Source organism: Platalea leucorodia (assembly GCF_965183815.1).
Source record: "Platalea leucorodia genome assembly, chromosome: 3".
NCBI lineage: Eukaryota > Metazoa > Chordata > Aves > Pelecaniformes > Threskiornithidae > Platalea > Platalea leucorodia.
In genome coordinates this window covers 21,568,993-21,590,669 of record NC_138825.1, presented here as the reverse complement: position 1 = coordinate 21,590,669, position 21,677 = coordinate 21,568,993, and the positions used below count along the sequence as shown (strand labels likewise).

At 37.0% G+C, this 21,677-nt stretch overlaps 1 protein-coding gene across 6 annotated transcripts in view; it reads right to left on the bottom strand.

Annotated features, from left to right (window-relative positions):
- Positions 1-21,677, bottom strand: part of NVL (nuclear VCP like) — a 41,944-nt gene that overhangs the window by 1,453 nt on the left and 18,814 nt on the right. For 2 of the 6 annotated variants that reach the window (XM_082307521.1, XM_082307519.1), the window contains 7 exons: positions 20,690-20,809; positions 18,726-18,825; positions 11,854-11,960; positions 7,600-7,676; positions 6,014-6,102; positions 2,786-2,856; positions 148-928 (listed from right to left, as the gene is read on the bottom strand). In XM_082307521.1, the coding sequence (XP_082163647.1) occupies positions 884-928; positions 2,786-2,856; positions 6,014-6,102; positions 7,600-7,676; positions 11,854-11,960; positions 18,726-18,825; positions 20,690-20,809 (609 nt within the window). In that variant the 3' untranslated portion in view covers positions 148-883. Of the gene's footprint in view, positions 1-143; positions 929-2,785; positions 2,857-6,013; positions 6,103-7,599; positions 7,677-11,853; positions 11,961-18,725; positions 18,826-20,689; positions 20,810-21,677 lie in introns of those variants that run through there. The other 4 variants (XM_082307518.1, XM_082307516.1, XM_082307517.1 and 1 more) reach the window with 4 other exon arrangements.

The window sequence follows — 21,677 nt, the reverse complement described above, 5'->3', positions numbered from 1 at the left end:
TTCAGTGTTTTGTCTTAACTCAATACTTCCCAGTTAGCTAGTGCTGAAAGTTACGACCGGCTTTCCAAGATGGAATTTCTTTTTAAAAAAAAAAAAAACAAACAACACAACTCGAGGCTCTTGGCCTGTTTCTTAAAAACAGTAACATTTTCCTTCCTCCAGAGGATATCAAAACACATGAGCTAAGAAGTTCAAACCTGTAATAGACAAATCTGCAACAACAAAAAATTCTGTTTAAAAAAAATATTAAGAAAACTCTTACTGTTTTGAATGTTTCTTAGGTGGCTGTTAAATCACAATAGCATAACACTTCTCAGATTTCCAAACTTTACTCTCTCCTAGATAACTTTAAGACACCTTGCCATCTCTGGATAGTTCTTGTGATAAGGTGAAGGGAATCTGTGCTGGCACAATCATCGTGTGTCACCCTATTTGGGAAAGGCATGATTGATGGTATGATAACATACAGTGCAGCACCGTCCCAGCCTGCTCTCACAGCTCTGTTCTTCCAGTGATTCTGCCGGAGTCCTTGTTCTTGAAAACAGCTATTTGAGCAACGTAAACACTATGAGGGATTTCTGATTAAAGGGCACCAAATACTATTCAGAATGGTATTAGCTCTTCAGCACTAAACACATTCATTTTTAAAACATTAATGGTCATAAGCAGGAAGCGTGTATTATATATATCTTTTATTCTAGAAATAGTTAAATTAAGGATTGTTTAGAGCAGTAGGTTATGGTGACCTTTTTTCAGGTACAGTTTAAAAAGCTGAAAGATTTAGTACAGCTTTTTTCCAACCTGTCTCTTCATTTCAGGCACGGGTATTACAAAACTCTCCACCAATGTAGAGTAAGTCTCTCTTGGGAATTGTCGAAATGTATCACCTGCACAGTGACTGACGCAATTCTTCGTACATTATTTGATCCTAGCAGTGCCAAGATAAGAGGAAAAAAGACTTCAGAAAATGGTAAAAAAAAAATTGCAACACTTAAAAGCAACTTTATCATTTAACAAGAAAGTGAAACAAACCAGCTGTATGAGCCACTAGCTATATTTAAAAACATTTACAAACAAAAAACTAAGTAAGACAAAAAAAAAAAAACCAAATGCTACCCTGACTCACTAAATGAGGTTCTTCAGTGACAGTAACCAATGATACATAATTAACAGAAGCCTTTGGCAGGGTTCTTTATACTAAATATTGCCCTGCTAGGTTCAGACTGCAGCTTCACTAAGAAGATACTACCCTCTTTGCTAGAGGAGCTGCTGAATTGACACTTTACTCCCTCATCTACTTCTGCCAAAATGCACAGACAAGATCAGCTTTTGCTAGTCTAACTTACTTAACTGTAACTGTTCCTTAATCCTTTTCACTAGTCACACATAAGGATGGTTTTGAGGAACAGAATACTTGGGGGATGTTAACTTCCACTGAAATAACTGGCTTCAGAAGGTGATGTCTCTCCGCAGCTGTAAGAACTTACTTTGGTTTGTCTCAAGTCAATCAATTAAACCAAAAGCAAGTTAACTGAACTCAAGAGATGTGTATGGGAGGGAAAAGAAGAGTTAGAAGCACTAAATCAGTGAGATGCAGCTTTTTGTATTTTCCAGTATTCGCAGGAAGGTGTGTAGAGAGTTTTTGCCAGATAGATTGATTTTGTCCAGCAGATAGGAAATAGCATCTGGAAATGGGAGATGAGTATCTTGTACTCCAAAAGATATTTCAAAATACCTAAATGAAAATTGTTCAGATGGCTATAATTGAAATATAGGGCTTTGAGACGTGATATTTAAGCTGCCTTCAAGATGCAGAATGACATTGCTGGTTAACTCTTAAGAACCAGAGGGAGTATGTCCTAATACTTACCAGTGATTGCTATGTTAGAGGACATGTTTTAAGTTTTTGTGGCTGTTGCTTCTGAACTGTTTGCTTAGCGATTAGCAAAGGGGAAGAAACCAACAACCAATACCATCTTTAAAGGGTCTTGGAGCCAAAGATCACTTTTAAATTTTAGAAAAGGTAACTGACCATCAATGAACAATAATAATGAAAGGAAATAGTTAACTTCTCTTTGGCTAGTGTTCAAAGTGAATATATTAATGTATTTTGGCTGCAGTATGCTCTTGGCAACAGAGACACCTATACACAACAGCTCTGCAGCAATAATTCCTATATATATATTAACTTCTCAATTATAGTAATTAAGATGATTGAACAGCTTTCCTTTCAGTCATTAAAAAGAACAGGTCATAAGGAAACCTTTAAAACAAACTTCCTTGACAAATGCAAATAATGAAAAGACTGATAAGAAATAACTAAGATGATAAAGCGTGTTTTATGTCCTATCTCAAAATGTTGTCTTTTGCATGTTAACAGAAACGGTTGTGCATCTTCGGGTGTCACATCCATCTGGGGGGGGGGGGGGGAAGGTGGTGGGAAGGTGTGGTGCATTCTAAAGGCCTTGACTTTTAACTGAAAATTCCACAGACAGAAGAGGTTAGGGCCAGGTCAATAACTAATCTGGGAATGTCAGCAAGAAGTCCAAGGTGCCATACTAAAAGATAACCTTGATGATAGCATCATCTGCAGCTGAAAAGGGACTCTTCAGTTTCTGAACTTGTGAAAAACATCAGGTTTCTTCAATGCAGAAACAGGTAGTGTCAGTTGTTTGAAATACAGGCAAGTATACTGCAAACTTAACTCTTCCCACCTGTCTCCAGCACAAAAAGCGTATCCTTTCCAGGGAAGTAATCCGTCTTGCATAGCTGAAGCTTATCTTACCTTTTTTGATACTGAAGATTTCACTTTCCTAAAGGCTTCTTCAAAGTGTTTATGGGAAATCTTGATTTCTCCTTAAAGAATAAAGCATAATTGATTACTAAATTAAATTGCAGGCAAGTGACAATCAAGTGATTTTTACATGTATTTCAAGGCAGCATTCATGAAACCAAACTAACTGCATGTGCTAGTCAGTTGGATGAGATCTAATTCAGTAGTGTTATGAACACCTGACCTCCTACATTTTATGTAGCCTCCTGTCTATGATTTTAGGCAAGATCTTCATCCCTCTACCCCTTGCACCTTAAGCCAAAGAATACTTACTTGTTTCAGAAAGTTATTTTAGATATTAATGTTTCCACCTGCAGACTGAGAATTTCATTCTTGAAGATGCCAAGTTAACTGCAGTTTACCTCAAATCCAGTTAGAATTCAACCCTTCCAGTTCTGGGCTTTATTTTCTATATATTTTTAATATTAAGCTTCCCTACAGAGTGTTATTAAGTACCTAGAAAACATTTTTTATCATTCCCATTCTACTACAGGATGCTCAATTTATAAATAATTGACTTCATATCGTTGTCTTGTCTGGCATTACCCAGAAGTGATGAAAGCTTTCACTTTTTAAACTCCCTGTCTTTACATTTATGCAAATCCCTTTTTTGACCTTAATGCAGATATTCACAGTAATTATTCCTAATCATAACCTTTTGAACAGACTTTTTTTTTTTGTATGCTAAAACATAAGCACACCTCAAATAAATAATGGATTTCTTTGCTCTCACAAGCACGTACCTTGTTCAATCGACGCTTAAGATCTCAAGATCCCACTACTATACAGATTAATTATAACGCTAACATTATGCACAGGTATCAGATATTTTAGAGGTACACAAAACTATATCTTTAGAGTCAATTTGATGCATTTTTATGTATTTCATTACAAGACTTTTTGCTTCCACAGATATGTACTGCCGCTACCTTTGCGTACATCTTTGTAACGTGTAATGAAAAAACTTAAGATTCCTCATTAACATATTTGATATCTGAGTTTAACAAAAACATTCTGCTGATATAGCAAAAGACTATGCAGGCAGAAGGCACTAAATTAAGGATGAGAACTTGTTTAAGGTATAAAACAGAAGAGCAAATAGTCTACAATTATTACTGCTTGCTTTAAAAGTAAAGGTGAAGGTTAAAGTTCACTGAACTAAACATACCTTGCTGCTCTTCCTCATCTCAGTTCTCTGAAGCTCTTATTCAAGATTCCCATTACCATAGAAAGTTATACCAGTATAAATGAAGATGTAAATTTACATTTAAAATATCAGTATTTTAACTTACTTCCTCGAGGAAACGCTATTTATAGAAAGAAAAAACAGTTCAACTTGGGACTTTCACATATGCCAAATTACTTTAAGAATGAGTCATCAGAACTCCATAAAATAATAAAATGAAGCTATGAGAATTTAATTTTGCTTTCACTTCTGTTTTTAACCCTGTAACTTCTTAATCGAATTGTGAAACAATATATAGTCTCAACTATAGGGAGGGAGGAAAGGGAAAGGAGAAAACAGCATTAATCAGCTGGGAAGATCAGTATCATTAAGGACATGATTATCAGAAAAAGTCAAGGTGAAACAGTCTTATGATACTAATTTAAGAGTTAGCTAGGGCTAAGCATAAGCGTGCTTTTACCTACTGCTAGGTAAAGTAGTTTACCTCTCATTGCAGGTAAGTTAGGCTACTTCATGCTCATTGTGTTGTGAAAGCAGGCACAATGCTTGATACTGTGGAGAATTTAGCTGTCAGTAGTCTATACCTTGGCTACTTGCATTAACATAGTTTGCCTTGATTTCTGATGACAAAACCATTTAGTCTATTTTATTATTTAAAACAATTTATCTTGATAAATTAATGATAAATTAAAATAATGAAGTATATCAACAGGTATAGTCTTTTTAAAACACCAAATATTTAATTGGGTTTTTTTTTCCCCTAGATGAGTGAAGCATAGGTGGTTCCGTTTCCTCTTTAATTTGAAAGTATCAAAGAAAGACCAGATCTTGCTTTTCAAATTCAACCACAAAGACACAAAACTTTAGTTAATGTCGCTTGCTCTTAACTTCAGGATAAATTCAGAAATTTCCATCTCAAATCAAGAGCTTTTTCCATCTACAGCAAACAAAATGGGTAACCAAGTAACAGTGAAGGTTTTTATAGTTTTTGTTCCTGCCCTCCCTCCCCAATGAATATGCTAGTTCCTTCAAAACAAGAAATACAAACATTCTGCTCTGTTAACCTACTGTTGTTAAAAACCAGATGAGACTGGATATGTACTAGATCAAAAAGTATGATTCAAAGCCATTAAAATTCCATTGTGGTTCTTAGAGATCAGAGGCATAATGAAAGCCTAATATATTTTCCAAGGACATAATCTGAAAAGTCACAATTCCATCTTAGCTTTGCATTTTGACTTAAGGGTAAAACAACAAATGAAATTACTGGAGAAAATCTAGATACACACACATTTTATATTAAAGAGTTTCAATTTCTGATTACATTTTTCTATCTGCACAGAAAAAATAATAATTTAAAATACAGGAAAATACAACTTAGAACAAAAACGCAGAGAGATATGGAAAGGGCAGACATTGTACTTGAAACAATTTATAACTCCCTGTTGAAGTCCTGGCAAGAGCCACTGATGAGCTAAACACCTAAGATAAAAAATGGCACTCAGATTTTCCTAGCACCATTACTACTAGACACGTGTTCAGTTACACGATACAATTGTGTGCCAAAGGTATGTGATCAGTATGTGTGCAGTTACAACTGTACTCAAATCTGCAAATAAGTCAGTATAAGTAGTCTTTGATAGTGATGTGGAAATGTGGCAAAGATGTATTCAGTCTAGTATATAAATTGTCCATTTATACTACCATTTAACATAAACTTTTCTTTAAGGTGACAAGGTTCAATTCTTTCAGAAAAAAAATTTATGCTGAAACCTCCAGCATAACCATTTTTTCCTCTACTCTCCACTACATCTACTTCAAAGATACTTACGTGTTCTTGAAACAAATAAGACTTAATTTTTGTTTGGCTCAGAAGTCATCAATCATTTATGTACAGCATGCACGCCTTTATGCTTGTCTTGAACTACCTTAAATACTTTACATTCCATTTATCTTCTCGCTGTTCAGTTAAGATTTTTGTAAAGCTTTCTTACCTTTCTTGCTTTTAGTATTCTGCAGGGCCATTTCTTGTCTCAAGGCACAAATGGAAGCCTCACGCACTAGAGCAGAAAGGTCTGCCCCTCTAACAGATACAAACAGAATAAGTTATTTTAGGATAAATTTTTCTTGTCTTTTGCTGATGGCATATAGAAAGGCAAGATGGTACAAATGATGGTAAGAGACTGGTTGTGCTGTCATAAAGGTTCATCTTAAGAACATTGGAAAGAGGTCTGAGGACTACCCAGTGCTGCAACCTTTATTATGGAATAACATCCTCTAGATTTTAGCCACAGATGAAGATCAAATAAATGAGAAGCAAGGGAAGAGGCAAAAATCCCACCCAGCATCCTTGAAAATGCCAAAGAATTGATTAATATTGTGTTACTTGGTGGGAACATGATACATTTTTTTGGTATCATTCTTAGAAAAGATTCAAATGGAATCACCCGTTATTGCCTTGCTCAAAGCTAGATCATCAGTTAACATTCTCTTAAAATTATAGTATCCACACAAAATGGTCAGATCAGTCTTTCTAACTATTTGTTTCCAATTTCCAGCTGCTGAACTTTTCACAAGCCTTCAAACTGGCACAAGTCATTGAACCAAAGAAAATTTTCACCGTTGACTCCCCATGCTTCATTTAGTGATGTTAGGAATACTGCTGTATTTAAAAAACAAAACAAAGAAACACACAGCCCCTAAAAAAAAAACCTACCCCACAAACAAACAAAAAACCCCAAACAAACCCCAAAATCCAAACAAACCCAAATATTAAAAAAGACAAATGAACCCTCCCCCCCCCCCCCCCCCCCCCCCCCCCCCCCCCCGGCAAAAAAGACAGTGAGTGAAAGGGGCAGAGAAAATACTCATCTTTCCCAAGTATGAAACAGTGACAAACTAAAAATCATTACTGGTGATAGCCTCCCTTTCTAAGAGTCAAAAGCAATATTGTGACAAACAGCATGTCATAAACTTTATCTTTTGTGAACTCCAGAAAATCGTTAACTATTGATTAATAAATGTAATAGATTAAAGCTTTTTAAAGTTTTGTAGAATGCAATTGCAAATTATTCTGACAGATATAACTATCAAGCTTTCTTAAAAAACCATACCTTGGTATGCCCAAAGCACAAGTTGAAATAGGCCCTCGTTACTTTGTCAAACACATTGCTTTCAACTGTGTGACAGAACAAGTTGGTTATGGTTGTTTAACCAATTTACTTTCATCATCATTGTATATGGGCCCACAGTTTAAAGAGGGTTCTTTTATCCTCAGATTACGCAAGGATTATAAAATAAACCAAAGCAAAACCAAGAGGCCTCTGCTAATCTGTATTTACAACATGAAGAGGACTATTCCAGATGAAAAAGAATGACTTTAGCATCCATACATTCCTACCAACTCCTTGGAAAAAAGCACAACTGAAAGAAAGAAAAATAGCGTAAGGGAAAAGGCTTATAAACCCTGAATGTTAAGAGATCCCCTTAATAATAACAACATAGCATATACATTATCACGCATCAGAGGACTGTTGGTACTGCACATTAAATATTAAAGCCAAAACCAGAAGATACTCACGTGTAACAATCACAATGTTGACTGTAAGCAATTTCTTCAAGGCTTACATCAATATCTAGTGGAGGCCGGGTGCCATCCTAAAGGAGTTGAGATAATAAAAAGAAGATAAGAAATTTTTTTCTCTCTCTCTTTTTTTTTTTTTTCCTTCACATGCCATCCCCAAAGTGATTAAGTTTCATCAATCAGGAATCATGTAGGGGTCTGAAATTCCCCAAAATAATATCCACAAGTATTAACGTTGGTTTTAATCTCAAACCGACAAGGACAACCAGCCTTAAAAACATTTACTTATAATAAGGAATGCAAAATTTTAACTTCCCAGCAACAGATTAGATTTTCTCTAACAAAGTGATGGCCAGGGCAATAACACTGACACTGCTCCATACGTGGACATGCCTTAAGTAGCTGGTTACATCAACAGCATTGTTTAGCTGAACTTACTCTAGTTTTACTATGTGTTGAAATCAAATAGCTAGGCAATAACCATGTAGATTTAGTCTTACCACCTTTAAGACTGAATTATTTGTATATCTTTTATGGTCTAGACATACATTTTCAAACTTAGAATTTTCCATTCTGGATTTCATAAAAGTTTACGTATACCATAGACATTCCTGTAGACTTTTTGACACTACTCTTCCATATTATTACTGCTTCCTCCACAAAGATCCCAGAAGTGGCTTCTTTTGTTACGATTTTTGCATCTCCAACAGCAAAAAATATTGAACAACATTATAAATTATATTTGAAACTAGCCAACTACATTTTGAAACACTGTAAGCGTGGAGATCTCCCTATCACCCTTAGACAGCAGTAAAGCAGTATCATGGTAGTACAGAGATTCTAGGTGTCTATAGTATCAAACAACACCTGAGTTTAGACATGAAAGGACACTTTTGGATACAATTGATATATTTCAGCCAGAAACTCATTTGACAGAAATGCACAAATTCATACAATTATTTTCTGACTTCTTCTGGTGAACTAATATACCGCATACCTACAATACCTTCAAGAGAAAAACATAAAATGTGTAGTAACTGGCAAGTTAAAACCCTTGAATACTTAACACGACAGTAGAATAATCAAGGATTAGGCAGAGGAAGGGAGCAATCTTGAATGAATCTAAGGGTAAAATACCCATTAGATAGGGGAGGGAAAAAACCACCAAAAAGGCAAAGGAACAGCCTGATTTTGAAACATCTTGAAAGGAGAGACTTTAACCTGGAAACAAGGAAGCCTTCTACAATTTCATATGGGATACTTTAGTAATTGTTGTACAAGACTGCAAGCCCGAGAGACACCTCTGCTAACAAGAAATGTTTTAGCTATTGCTTTGAGCAGCAACATACGTTGGGCATTTTTTGAGTGGGATGATCTGCCCGCTCTGGAGACAAGCTCAGCGGTACGTGCACCAGAGAAGCTGATCCGGCTTGCAGGAATATAAGTACACTAGTAACTTCAACATGTGACATGCTTCTCTTGCCTAATTAATATGCAATTTGAAAATGACTGATTTGTACAGTTTAGGTGAAATAAGTCTTTCACAACAAAGCTTCAACCTACGTCTAGGCTGTCTTCCTTATAACCTATTCCTCCCCCTAACTCCCTTTTCTACTCCTCATGCTGCCTTTGTAAAGTATCCATGTTTTCCCTCAGCAATGATTCTCGGTTTCCACATCCTGTGCATGTATTCCTCGGGGATTTCTGGGAATGCATACCATCACCCAGAAGCCACTCATATCTACACAGACATTTTGTTTTATCTAGCCCTCAGCACATATTTAAGCAAGTGTTCCTGTACAGAGATTTTTTAAATTCTCTTACCTAGAATGCATGGATGAAGTCTGACAAAAAATAAGGTATTTCAATTAATTTTAACATATTTTCCTCTCTCCATATTCCATGTTCTTCTTGCAGATAACTCCTATTTCTTGTTCTTAACACTAGAAATACAAATATCTGCCTAGCCTTATGGGAGCTTTGGTGACTGCATAAGTAGCAAGGTGAGAACAGCACCAGCCTCCTCATGGAACGAACACCCAAACATGCAAGGAAAAGTCTCATTCAGAGAGTGTTTGTATCTCATTTCTGCTGGCCTCTTAACTAAGAGCTGAGAAAAAAGAATCTATTAAATACTTAACACCTCATTCACTACAAAGATTTGTAACCAGAATATTAAGACTAGTATGAATTAAGTATGCAGTATCTGGCATTCCAAAAATAACATGCCGTGATAACCAAGGACAGGATCCACAGGAACCAAGCTGGTAAACACTATGCAATGCGTTGCTTGTGTCACAAGAAGGCCCGTAATCAGATAAGGCCACAGCAAAGATGGTTTGTCAGCAAAAGACAAATATGCTCTCATAACAGGATGATGACAAGGTTACCACATCACATGAGCCACTCCTCTTGGTGTTATCCCAACAGGAAGACAGGCTATAGCCACAAAGATTCCCAGAAGAAGGGAGCAAAGACATTTTTCAGCAACCTCGCCCAGCATTTATGGCAGCTCAAGTGAGCAGGATTCTGAACTGTTTGACTCTTACAGGGAATCTAGAAAGCAGTTCTCTCTAACAACCAGTTTGTTATCGCCAGTAAAGAGGAAGCCAAGAAATGAAGTGAGGACTCCACAGGGAGTTCCTCATCCTTGGTGTTGCACACAAGTGATCCTGGCCCTGCCACTGGGATGCCTGCATCCCGGTGACTGTATGTGGCTGTCAGAGCGTGCGCAGGTGAAATCTATGAGCGAGCGAGAGAAATCGGTTTTGTTTAACATCACCTTCCGCTCCCATGAAGTCTTGCACCAAGCTTTGCTACGCTATTTTCCTACACCGCTAATTACAGTGAGAGCACCCGAGACAGTTACAAATCTCCAAAGATTCTCCAGCAAAAATTAGGGTGAGCAAGGCTCAACACCCATATGCTAAAAAACAGAGCAGATGTAAACTCTGTACCAGAATCCTTCTGCTCTGTTTAGACAGGCTAGTGACTGACCCTTACTACCCACTTCTTCCCGAAGAAGGTTGTTTGTATTAAGTCAGAACAATCATATAAGCCAAATTTTTAAACACTGAGTTATCTTTAAATATAAATTGCTAAAACAAAAAATGTAATTCCTTACAGTGTGTTTGAAAAATGATCCCAGATGTTACACTCAAATTCTCTCTAGGTCTTCTAAAAGGCAACCGTCTTCAAGAATAGGATTGTAAAAAGTTTTAACTGAAATATTTTTATAAAACTTAGAAACAATAAACTGATCTACTGCTAATAGCAAATGAGGACATACTTACATTTTTTTTGCCCATGAAGCAATGCATAGAACAAATGAAGGAAAGTCTAACATCCTGAATTTGTAATGAGAGCCTGGCTTTTGAGCAACTATTTTGGCATGAAAGGACATGCTTGAATGAGTCCTCCCTTTCTGAATTCTCCTATGTGATTAACTATTGCCTACATCACAACTTTATGCTTACGCAAGTCTGAATTATCTGTTTTACAAATTTGCTAAATAAATTCTGCCACGCTTTTCATAATACAGCACTATCTTTTCTCTATAGTGACGACTTGGTCTCCTTTGCAGCTCAAAACAAATCTGATAGGACACCTGCTCTTGACAATCAATGCTGATCTACTGGAAAAAGTAGTAAATATCTGAGTAATTATTAATGCTTTGTATGTTCTTTCTTTAAGGCCTTGATTACTGCTGTACCATACTTAGAGAAATACTCAAATATAATTCTATAATCCAAATCTCTGAAGTGGCAAAAGGTGCCATTAACGACAGGAAGGACCCATGAAGGCAGTTATTTTACATTTTCACATTTACTTTGACCTACACCCTCTATCATCCAAGCTTCCTTTAATCCTAAAGGCAATTAAGTGTCACAATTACTGTTGAGCAAATACAGCTGGAGCTAGTGAATCATTCTGGTGAATGTGTGGAACCCCCCCAAAAAAGCTTACAAAACACTTCTAGGCCCATTACTCATACAGATAGGGATCTTTTAATTAAATCTGTTCAAACTGTGAGTATAAAGGCAGCAGTTTCTACGTTTAACAGGTTTGCCTTACAAGATTTATCAACCCCTTGCAGTCTCAGAGCAAATTTAACAGCAGATGTGGCTGATGGTTTATTTTTATGACCTCATGTGTTTCATAAGACAGGATCCTGCAATCCCCTGTAAAATTTAATTTGTATTAAATCATTCCACCAAGCTTCAAGATAAAGATTTATTTCTAAATACTCACTTTGGTGATTGTCTTTAAAATAGCAAGTCGATCTTCAGGTGGTGGCAAACCAACATAAAGTGTTTTATCCAGTCTACCAGGACGCAGGATAGCTGGGTCAATTATATCTTAGGGAGGGGAAAAAAAGAAAAAAGACAAAGTTATCCAGAAATGAGATATACTCTTAGGAAAGTGTACACATGAGAAGAAATGTAAGCGTACATGTACCTAGATTCAAAGAAGCATTTGTGCTATGATGTGAAGCTCTGACCGTTAAAATAGCTGATTGAAATAGTTTCATCTCTGTCAAGTAGGAGACTCTATTACCTAGTACAGTTAAGCCACATCTGCTCAAAGATGGCTCATAAATACCAGTTTCGTCTCTTCACAAATGAAGACAACTCTGTCTTTGGCAATACAGTACTAGAACATTTCTACTGTCATACCTAGCATGGTCAAGTGAGGAATTTCACATTAATTCATAACAGGGGAAAAAAATGCTTCCAGTTTGTTCTATTGGAACTCTACCCGTATTAACTGCTGCAAATCTGCTTGAAAGGCACAGCGATAAATTAAGAATAACAAGTACACAGGGCCAACCATAAGCACCGATATTTAAACTTAATTTGCATTTCTACTACATATTTCTACTACATATTGATTTTCTGAATGGTAAAATAGGAAACCCACGAAAACACAAAATAGAGCTGCAAAGTACAGAATTTGTTTCCCAGGAAGAACTATAGACTCCAAATTTTATTATGTGGGGAGAAGTAAGAAACCAAAAATCATCACAAATGTTTCTAGAAAACCCTTCAAAGTTTAAACGTAACAGAAATGTCTAGCAGCCTTTTAGCACGACAGGCTTCAATACTGAACTTCCACAAACAGTAAGTCAGGATATAAATAGTAAGGGCTATTTGTATAACAACGGATAGAAACAGGGCATATAACCTGGGAAAGACCTCAATTCTTGCCCATATTTCAGAACAAACTGCCTGGATGATGTTTCTAAATGCTTCTTGATGCCCCATTTCCCCATCTACCAAAACCAATGATGGTATTACTTTTTCTGTTCCACCAAGGGATTCTAATAATCCATATCCTACATACTACAGTAATGTGAACAGCAAAGTCACAAAAGCACCCACAGAAGATATAAAGAAAACTGTACTTTTAGTATAACAGACTTTTTTGAAGTCTCTAAGTTCTATAGATGCATTAGGTAGCTATTGCAAGAACCTTATCCAGAAGTAACAGTTGCAAGTTACGCCTAAGTCTTAAGCTGGAAACTGTCAAGGACTCCAAACGAAGCTGTCAACACCCTTACAATCATTACATCCTCTTGACAAAATGTAGCTAACAAACTACATGCATTCACGTATGTTAAAGGTGAAGAACTGGAAAAAGTTAAGCTGTTGATCCTTACTGTACAGATACCTACTGTACAGTCACGTAACACAGAAATTAGTATTTACTCATTGGTCAAACTCACTCATTAGATGCACTTCATATCTGTTTAAAGAATTGAATAATGCTCCCCTTTTAGGAATTTCAAAGCATTCCATCCTGATAAATCATAATGTTCTCTCCATATCTATTATCTTGAAACTTATCTAAACAGAAGAGAGACAACTAATTTTAGATACATGTAACATTTTAATGAAATTAAGGTAGATACCTCTTTCAAAGCCTATTATTATCTCTCAGGTTTGAAATTGAAACATGGGACCGTGGTAACACACAACTTCTTTTCCAAGCAGCTGTCTTGTGGAGAGAACGTACTTCTATTAAGAGAAATGTCTAGTGAATAATTTTCTGTCTTGGTTTTCTGATGTAGTCAATGGTGTTGACTATGTCCTTAGAAGACAGTAGTACCATTTTCCAAATAATTTGGCAAAATTGCATAAGACATTTAGAGTACATCCATTCCTCGCTTTGTTTTTAAAGGTTAAAACAGGCACTTGCCTCTAAAGAATTATGTAATATCTCAGTTTGCTACACTGCTCTCCAAACTACTGCAAAATTTTATTCTCTTTGTTAAATTCTATTGAAAATATCTTTGCATGCATGCCTATAATGTGACATTCTCTTGTCCTATAATAAAATCTATTAGTCTCACACTCATTTCCAGTTGATTATTCATGTCTTATCTCAACTCTACAAGAGTCAACAATGTTTACAAAAGGTCAGTGCATACCAGCAACAACAACTATTGTGCTGAGTCCAAACTTCTCCTATACTCAGTATATAAGTATTTAAAATTGTATTTGAAGTGTACGAGATCTAGGTCCTCACGTTTGTGACATTCTGGAACATAGGCTCAAAAGCCCTGAAAGGTTTTCTGAGACTCCAGATGAAAACTGCAGTTAACAACTTTGCTCCTACACAACAAACCAACTCCACAAAAGTTACCGTGAAATATGCATAACATTCAAGGGCTGGTGAAACACAGAAATATAATTTGTTCCATGCCTCACATATTAGGTGCTTTTCTTAGATCTTATCTTGCCTTTAATTCAGCAACATGTATAAACAGGTATAAACATAACAAACAAAAAACCCAAAACAAAACTGTAACTATTGTCAAAGACTGAAGATTATTTTTTCACTGTGTTTCAAAACATGTGGTTCAGGTGAATAGCTCTAGAAAACAAACAAACTCGCTAAAGAAAAATAGAACCCACAGAAACTAGGACCATAGTCTAAGGTAACAGCAGAAGGGGAACTTTGCAAGAATTAACTTTAAAAACCTAGAGAAAAAGACCATGAATAAAAGCAAAGACATCACCACAATTCAAGTCAAGCTTAAATCACGATCAGTTTGTAGTGTTTCACTGATTTCTTGTCCGTTTCCTCAGGTTACATACAGTTCCTTAGATCCCACAGTAAACGCTGCTGATGCCTTGGTCAGCATTTCTCTAAAGAGCTTATAAATGTTCAAAGCCTGGGGAAGTAAGAAAAGAGCAGAAAGCAGCAGTATCCAATACTGAAACTCACATTGGTAACTAGAAAATTGTGGGAAATCACAGACCTTAGTTAACAGTAGTGCTTGATGGTTTTGTAAGTATTTAGTCTCGGACTTGGGAAAGGAAGTAGACTGGAAAAGAATATAATTATTCTGAGCCATAAAGTTTCTAACAGGACATGACATTTCTGCCTCTCTCTCTCTCTTTAATGACATTGAGTGCTTTAGAAGTTTAATCCTCTTCAGACAAAGTTTGACATTGGTTCTGCATTTAGGTGGAAAGAGATTGAGTTGGGAATACTGCATCCCTGCTGATTTAGCAGTAGTCAAGAAAGATCTACAGAGGACTTTCAAAGTCACTAAGTGCAAAAAACATCCAAATATCCTGCTTTTAAGGACAGATGAAAGGCTTATTTCAGCACTGCCAGCATAAGAACTACCACTTGCAGATTGTATATGATAAGTAAAGGAACCAATCTATTGTGCCCGCCCTTTTGACAAAATGGGAATTAAGAGTGTTCCAAGTCCTTAAAGGCTATTATAAAAAAAGAATTTGGCAGTCTTCAGCCACAGGGTACATAAAACACCACCATTTCACAAAAATACCTCGTCACAGGTGCTAACGCCTCACTGGAACAACTGTGCCAGGAACATCCCTTGATGCCAAAGCTGGCTGAGCCACCGCTACCCTACTGCTAGTACTATTATTCTTTACAATATTTTTATGAGAGAAGACTCTTCTTTTGGCACCATGGTCTCTGGGACTACAATGCTGACGACATACGCTAATGGTCATGAGCAGTAACAGCAACCAACTATAAAAGCTACCATGCATACAGGCATTCTAAAAAAGAAGCATCTTACTAAGCCATTTTCTCTCCTATTAAATTATACTAACATGGATTAAAAAAGATGAGATCTCACACTTCATAATACTGGCCCAGTGGAAGATTTCAGGAAGTTCTGCTGGGACACATGTATTATTTAGATTTATAGTACACAACACCCCAGCACCTCTATTCAACATAACAACAGAAAAATCTTCCATACAAATGTCAGACTTATAAGCAAAAGAGCTCTTCAGGCACCACAACTTTTATTGTTTGCAGGAATCGTTTAAATATACTACCCAGTATAAGCTGTGGTTCTCCTACAGGTCTCTGCTTGGACATTTCATTTTTAGGGCGGTAAGAGTGCTTTACTAGCATAGCCTTCACTGTTCTCTACCTGCAGTGTGCTCCTATTAAGTACTCAGACCATACTAGCAAAATTTAATTTGGTGAACGCTGCCTATTCCTAAGTCCTGTAAACAGTGAATAAACTACACAAGAGAAAAATCAGCTTCCCCAATTTAACCACAACTTCAGTAAAAGTAGTTCTGATAAAAGCTGCATCAACTGGAAACTATATTTCTTCACACACATAAATACAGATATCACAGCAAAAGTTTGTACTTTAAACCTATCCAAAGTGTTACTTACACATACAGCTGATATGCTTCTGAAGCAAGAGATCAATCCTATCCAAACTGCAAAGATAATTGCCTCCTCTAGCAAAAGCTGGATGTGCCAAGCTTTGCCATTCAGAAAAAATTATTTTATTGTCTTGGCAAAACAACTCCTTTATCAAGATACAGTTCATTTCCATTTACAGAATTTGCAGAGATATTTATACCCTGCAATTTGATGATTATATTTGTTATACCTCCTTTGCATTTTCTTTGCATTTGGCATTTTTACCTCAAATTCACTTTCTTCATCAATGTCACTGGCTAGTAATACACGACCGAGTTCATGCCTTACAAATTTCCCAGCTTCCCTCAAATATTAGTTCAAACGTCATTACTCACAAAAGTTTTGTAATTTTAACTATTCCAGTATAGTAAAATAGTACATCTGCCACTGCAGCTGAACAAGGCAACAGTGACTTTTTAAAACTGAAAAAAATCCCCAAACTATTACAGAGGAACTTTATACCAACATAATTGTAAAACTGCATCCAGAATAAGGTTTATAAAGGGATGGATTAACAATTGCACCAATGTCTATTTCATATATGCATCAAAATGAGACCCATAAGCAAGTACTGAATCAGTGTAAATCTAAACAAAGCTGGGAATTAGGACAAACCTGCCACACACAAGTATTCACACCTTGAAATTAACATCTGAGCAACATTTACTCTAAACTGGCCCTTGCAAAGCTACTAAACTACTTGCAGTCAGCTGCCTCTACCAGAGGAGTCATTAGCGCAGAACAGTGCCACACACACACGAACGCTGGCCCTAACAGCATTCGCCCCATGTACACCTGTGGTACACCTGAGGTGGCACTGCAGGAAGCCAAGCTGGATGTTTCCTCATCTTCAAAAGTGTTGGAATTCACACCCCAAGCTACCAGAGATAATGACGACTTTACCATCATCAGCAATTAGATGTGAAGCCCTTGAGAAACACTAACAAATAAGGCTGCTTGCTATAAATACTTGCAGTAGTGTAACTTATTTAGCAAGAGATCTCTTTCCTAAGGCAACTTGATGACACTAGTACTAATACCCTGGGTACCTCCAACTGCATCTATATATAGATGTGCTACATTGTATAACCTTAATTCTCTTTTCTACACCGGGTTAGATAGGTCAGAATCATCAAGCTCATGCCAGGAAAACTTACCACTTTAAATCAAACAATTACTACAAGCAGATACAGAGTTAAGCATCTACTGCTCATACTTCACCATGTAGAAGGCTTGATAGTCTGTCATGGTGCAAAGAATTCAAGAGACAGGAAAATTTTCCTCAAAATCTTTGAATTTTTTGACCATTGGAAAAAAACCAAGACCACCTCATAGTTGCTTATTTTAGGTGATTTCAGACCAAATTTTCCTTAATCTATAGGACCCAAGCAATCTGTCAAGTATTTTAACTTTCTCATCTTCCAATTTATATCCAAAGTAGCTATGCTGCTGTTTTTCCCTGTTAAGCCATTTCTCATCAGAATTCTACATCTTGTCCTTACTTAATACATGCAGGCATGAAACAACTGTGTCTAGTTGTTACCAGTAATTTGCCAAATACATGCTCTAGGCACAAAAGTTCTTTCGAGAATTCTGGCACCTACACCAGTACGGTTTTCCCAAGATAGACTAGTAACCCTGTATTTAATTTCAGTTGAAATATTCAGAAAAACGCTCATAACCAAGGAAGCACAACATCTTCATGCATGTTTCTTTCTATAATGACAACAAATTCCTTTACTTCTATCTCTCAGCATCTAGATGGAGTTCAAATTCAGGAAGGGACAAATTTCTTGCTATGTATAAAACACAAGACTTCTCCATAATACAAAAAAAAAAAAGGAGGCAGAAAGATGGTTGTAAAACACACGATGTTTGTAAAGCAGATGTCAGTGTTCAGCTTATCAACTAAGAAGATGCTGCAGGAATTCCAAAAACTACCTAAAATTGAAGGGCCAGCAAGGGAGCACAGACAGCTGTCAATATCAAAGCTTGACAGAACATGAGGGAACAGCAGAACTAACTGCAGGCTGAGGGAACGGAGTTCGGAACATGAAGCCGGGGAAGCAAAAGACAAACAAATGGAAAAATGATTTAACATGAGACAGATGCCTCAAGACAAAACCAACCAAACAAACAAAAAAAGCAGAAAACAATAAGTCAACAGTCTTTCAAAGCATTTTACAGCAATGGTGCTAATTAAGACACATTTTAAAGAGGTCGCTTCATCTCATGCTGTCGCAAGAATGTGGAACAGATTAATTGATCAGAAAAGGTTTGGATTTGAGGAGACACTGTAATTTTAAGTACAGAACAAGGTTATAGAATTCAAGTATGTAAGAACACATGATTTCATTAGAAGAGAACCAAGGATGTCTGATTTCTCTTGTTTATGATTTTTGGGTCCTTACCTGGCCTGTTTGTGGCAGCCATAATGAAAACCTGCTGACGATTCTCCAGACCATCCATCTCTGTGAGTAACTGGTTAACTACTCGGACACTGGCTCCTGACTTCAAAAGGAGAAATTTGTCAACAAAATTGAGGAAACAGTGGGAATGTGAATATTTCAAAGTAAAAGAAACAAAAGATATACTAGATCCCTGCCCTGAAATACTATTCAAAGAAAAAAGTTTCTTTTTCACACTTTTAATATAGCTGCATTCTAGATTTCTGCTATCATATTCTTAGCTTGTTTCCACCTCAAATTCATGCTACCTATACACCCACCACACATTTTAACATGTAGCAAACCTTTTCATTCCCATTAAAGATGAAGAACTCGCTTAAAGTAGTACACATAGTACATATTTATACTAATCATTCTCCCACCTATCTCAACAAGAACACCCAAAACTTCTCAAAATTCAGGTTAGGGCAGGGGGCAGTTCTCCAAATATTTAAACCTCTGAAACAATACTTTCAGCAGCTGAGCTACTCAGAGTTAAATGTCAATCCCATAGTACTGACATCCTATAACCAAACTCAACAGCTTAATCTGAATTTCGTTCTAGAGTTGGAGAGGCAGAGAGAGAGAGAGAGAGAGAGAGAAAGAAAGCACAGAAGCTGGAGAACAAGAGTTCAATTATACAGTAAAACTGCTTGATGATTTTCACGAATGTTGTTCTGTTACTGTTTTACTTTAAACATACAAAAATATAAATCCACCTACGGGTAATTAGAATATGTGGTGAAAATGCACATAGGTCTCAAAAAGCCAATGGGAACACTGAACACCCCAGAGTTTCAATTATGAATCCCAAGGACTGCAGCAGCATCACAGCCTGAGTAACAAAGTCACCAGTCTCCTGCCCAGGCACTACCTCTACATGGTTAAAGAAGGCTGTGAAGAGCAGGGGTGGGCTTCTAGGCACCAAGTTGCTGCCTGCTGCTGCCGCCGCCGAAGTGAAATATAGTGAGGCCAAAGCACACTTGTTCCCCCTCCTTGGCTACCATCTATGCCTACTGTGGTGCCTAGTACTGGACACCTTTTATGGCTCTGTGGGAACCAGCACCTCAGGACGTTCAAGAAGTCAAGTCTGAACTTTTCAGCTTGGCTATCTTTCATAGGAAGTGAAGACAAGGTATGATTCAGAAACAGTGATCAAACTTCCCCTCTCCTAACAACTGGAACTACAACAGCCCTCCTGTTAAAGTCATTGATGGCAATAGCTGAACAGTATTGTACTCAACTTGTCTGTTGGGGAAAAAAAAAAAGCATCTTTTCTTTCAGCCATCAACATACATGCACCAGTACACCATCATAAAACAGATGCACTTCCTGATGCATAAAAACCAGAGCAGCTTTCCTTTCAACATACTAACAGTTTGTGCTAATACCACCCCACCCCAAAGCAGAAGTTAATCCTAGGTGTGGGTAGTTCCTATTCCAAAACAACAACAACAACAACAACAAAATCCAGACAGAGAAAACTTCACAGGTGGAATAGCTCTGAAGTCTAATGCATTTCACTTATGTTCCTGCCTCAAATACTTTCATGACCCAGTTCATGTTGTTCAAATAAATACATACTTCGTGCAAGCATTACAGTTGCATACAGGTGTCGTGATTTGGCCATAAATTAAACATTATATTAAACTGCACTCCTTCATCTTTTCCTACAGCTCTACACAGCCAAGTTGGTGGATATACACACATTCTCTGCATTTTTTTTTATATATGCATACCAAAAAAGTATTAAGCTTTATAAAATTTGATGAACATATTTCTCCTCAAATATGAGGAAGCCTATGAGATTGTTTTTCTTGGGAGATACTAAACGTAGTACCCTTCCAGGTACTTCTGTTGCAAGCACAATGCCACAAAAGCTGCAACTGAGATAAATTATGTATGGAAATATTTTAAGGCAGACTCACTTCGCGGTCAGACCTCCGAGGGCACAAAGCATCAACTTCATCAAAAAATATAACACAAGGGGCTGAATTCCTGGCACGCTGGAACACCTGACGTACAGCACGTTCACTTTCACCAACGTACTAAAACAAATGACAGATCACAGTTAAACAATGTAAGACATGAAGATTTTGCTTGGGAAAAACCAAACAAACAAAAAAAACCAAACAACAGTTTTAAACACTATTTGAGGTGCTTTGCAAGGGAGAAGTGCAACCTGCTAACCAGTTTACTTCTGATAACAATCTGTTATCTCTGTTTCCTTACTGATCAAGATTTACACAGGAACTAGTTATCACTAGCTCACTTTTGACAGTTTGCGGTACAGAGTTTAATAGAATTCCTATTTTCTGGGGAATAAATCTAACTTGCCATCATTCTGCTGATGAGAATGAACAAATACAATCAACTGTTCATAAACAAACCCTGTGAGCAATTTGAACACAATGAACATCTGAAGTTCATATAGTTGTTGCCTGAAGACAGGGGGGTTGGCAGTAGGGAACTGCAAAGCAAGCCAGAATTTCACTTTGAATGGCGAACGGCAGGGGTGGGGGTTGCCAAGTTGTAAATGCAAACACTTCATTTTTTTCCAGACAAACATGTTTTGATGAAATTAATGTCTTAACACAGTCTCTGAATCACAGCCAGACATTTTCTCTTTACTCCACAAGGAAGTAGGGCTCCTCATTAACTTAGAGTTACATTTCCTGCCTTTATCAGTACTTGAAGTACACACAAAAAAAACATGTTTGGGAAAAGAATACTCAGATCCAGTATTTTGGTGTCAGCTTCCACACTATTGATAAACAGGTAACTGCCATGGTCTTCTGAGATGTGGGCTGCAGCCGTCTTGCTCAGTTCAACACATTCTCTTAACTCTAAAAGGGACCGAAGTTATATCACAACCCTTCTAAGTCCAGTGCTTCAAAAACTCAGACTACAGCACTT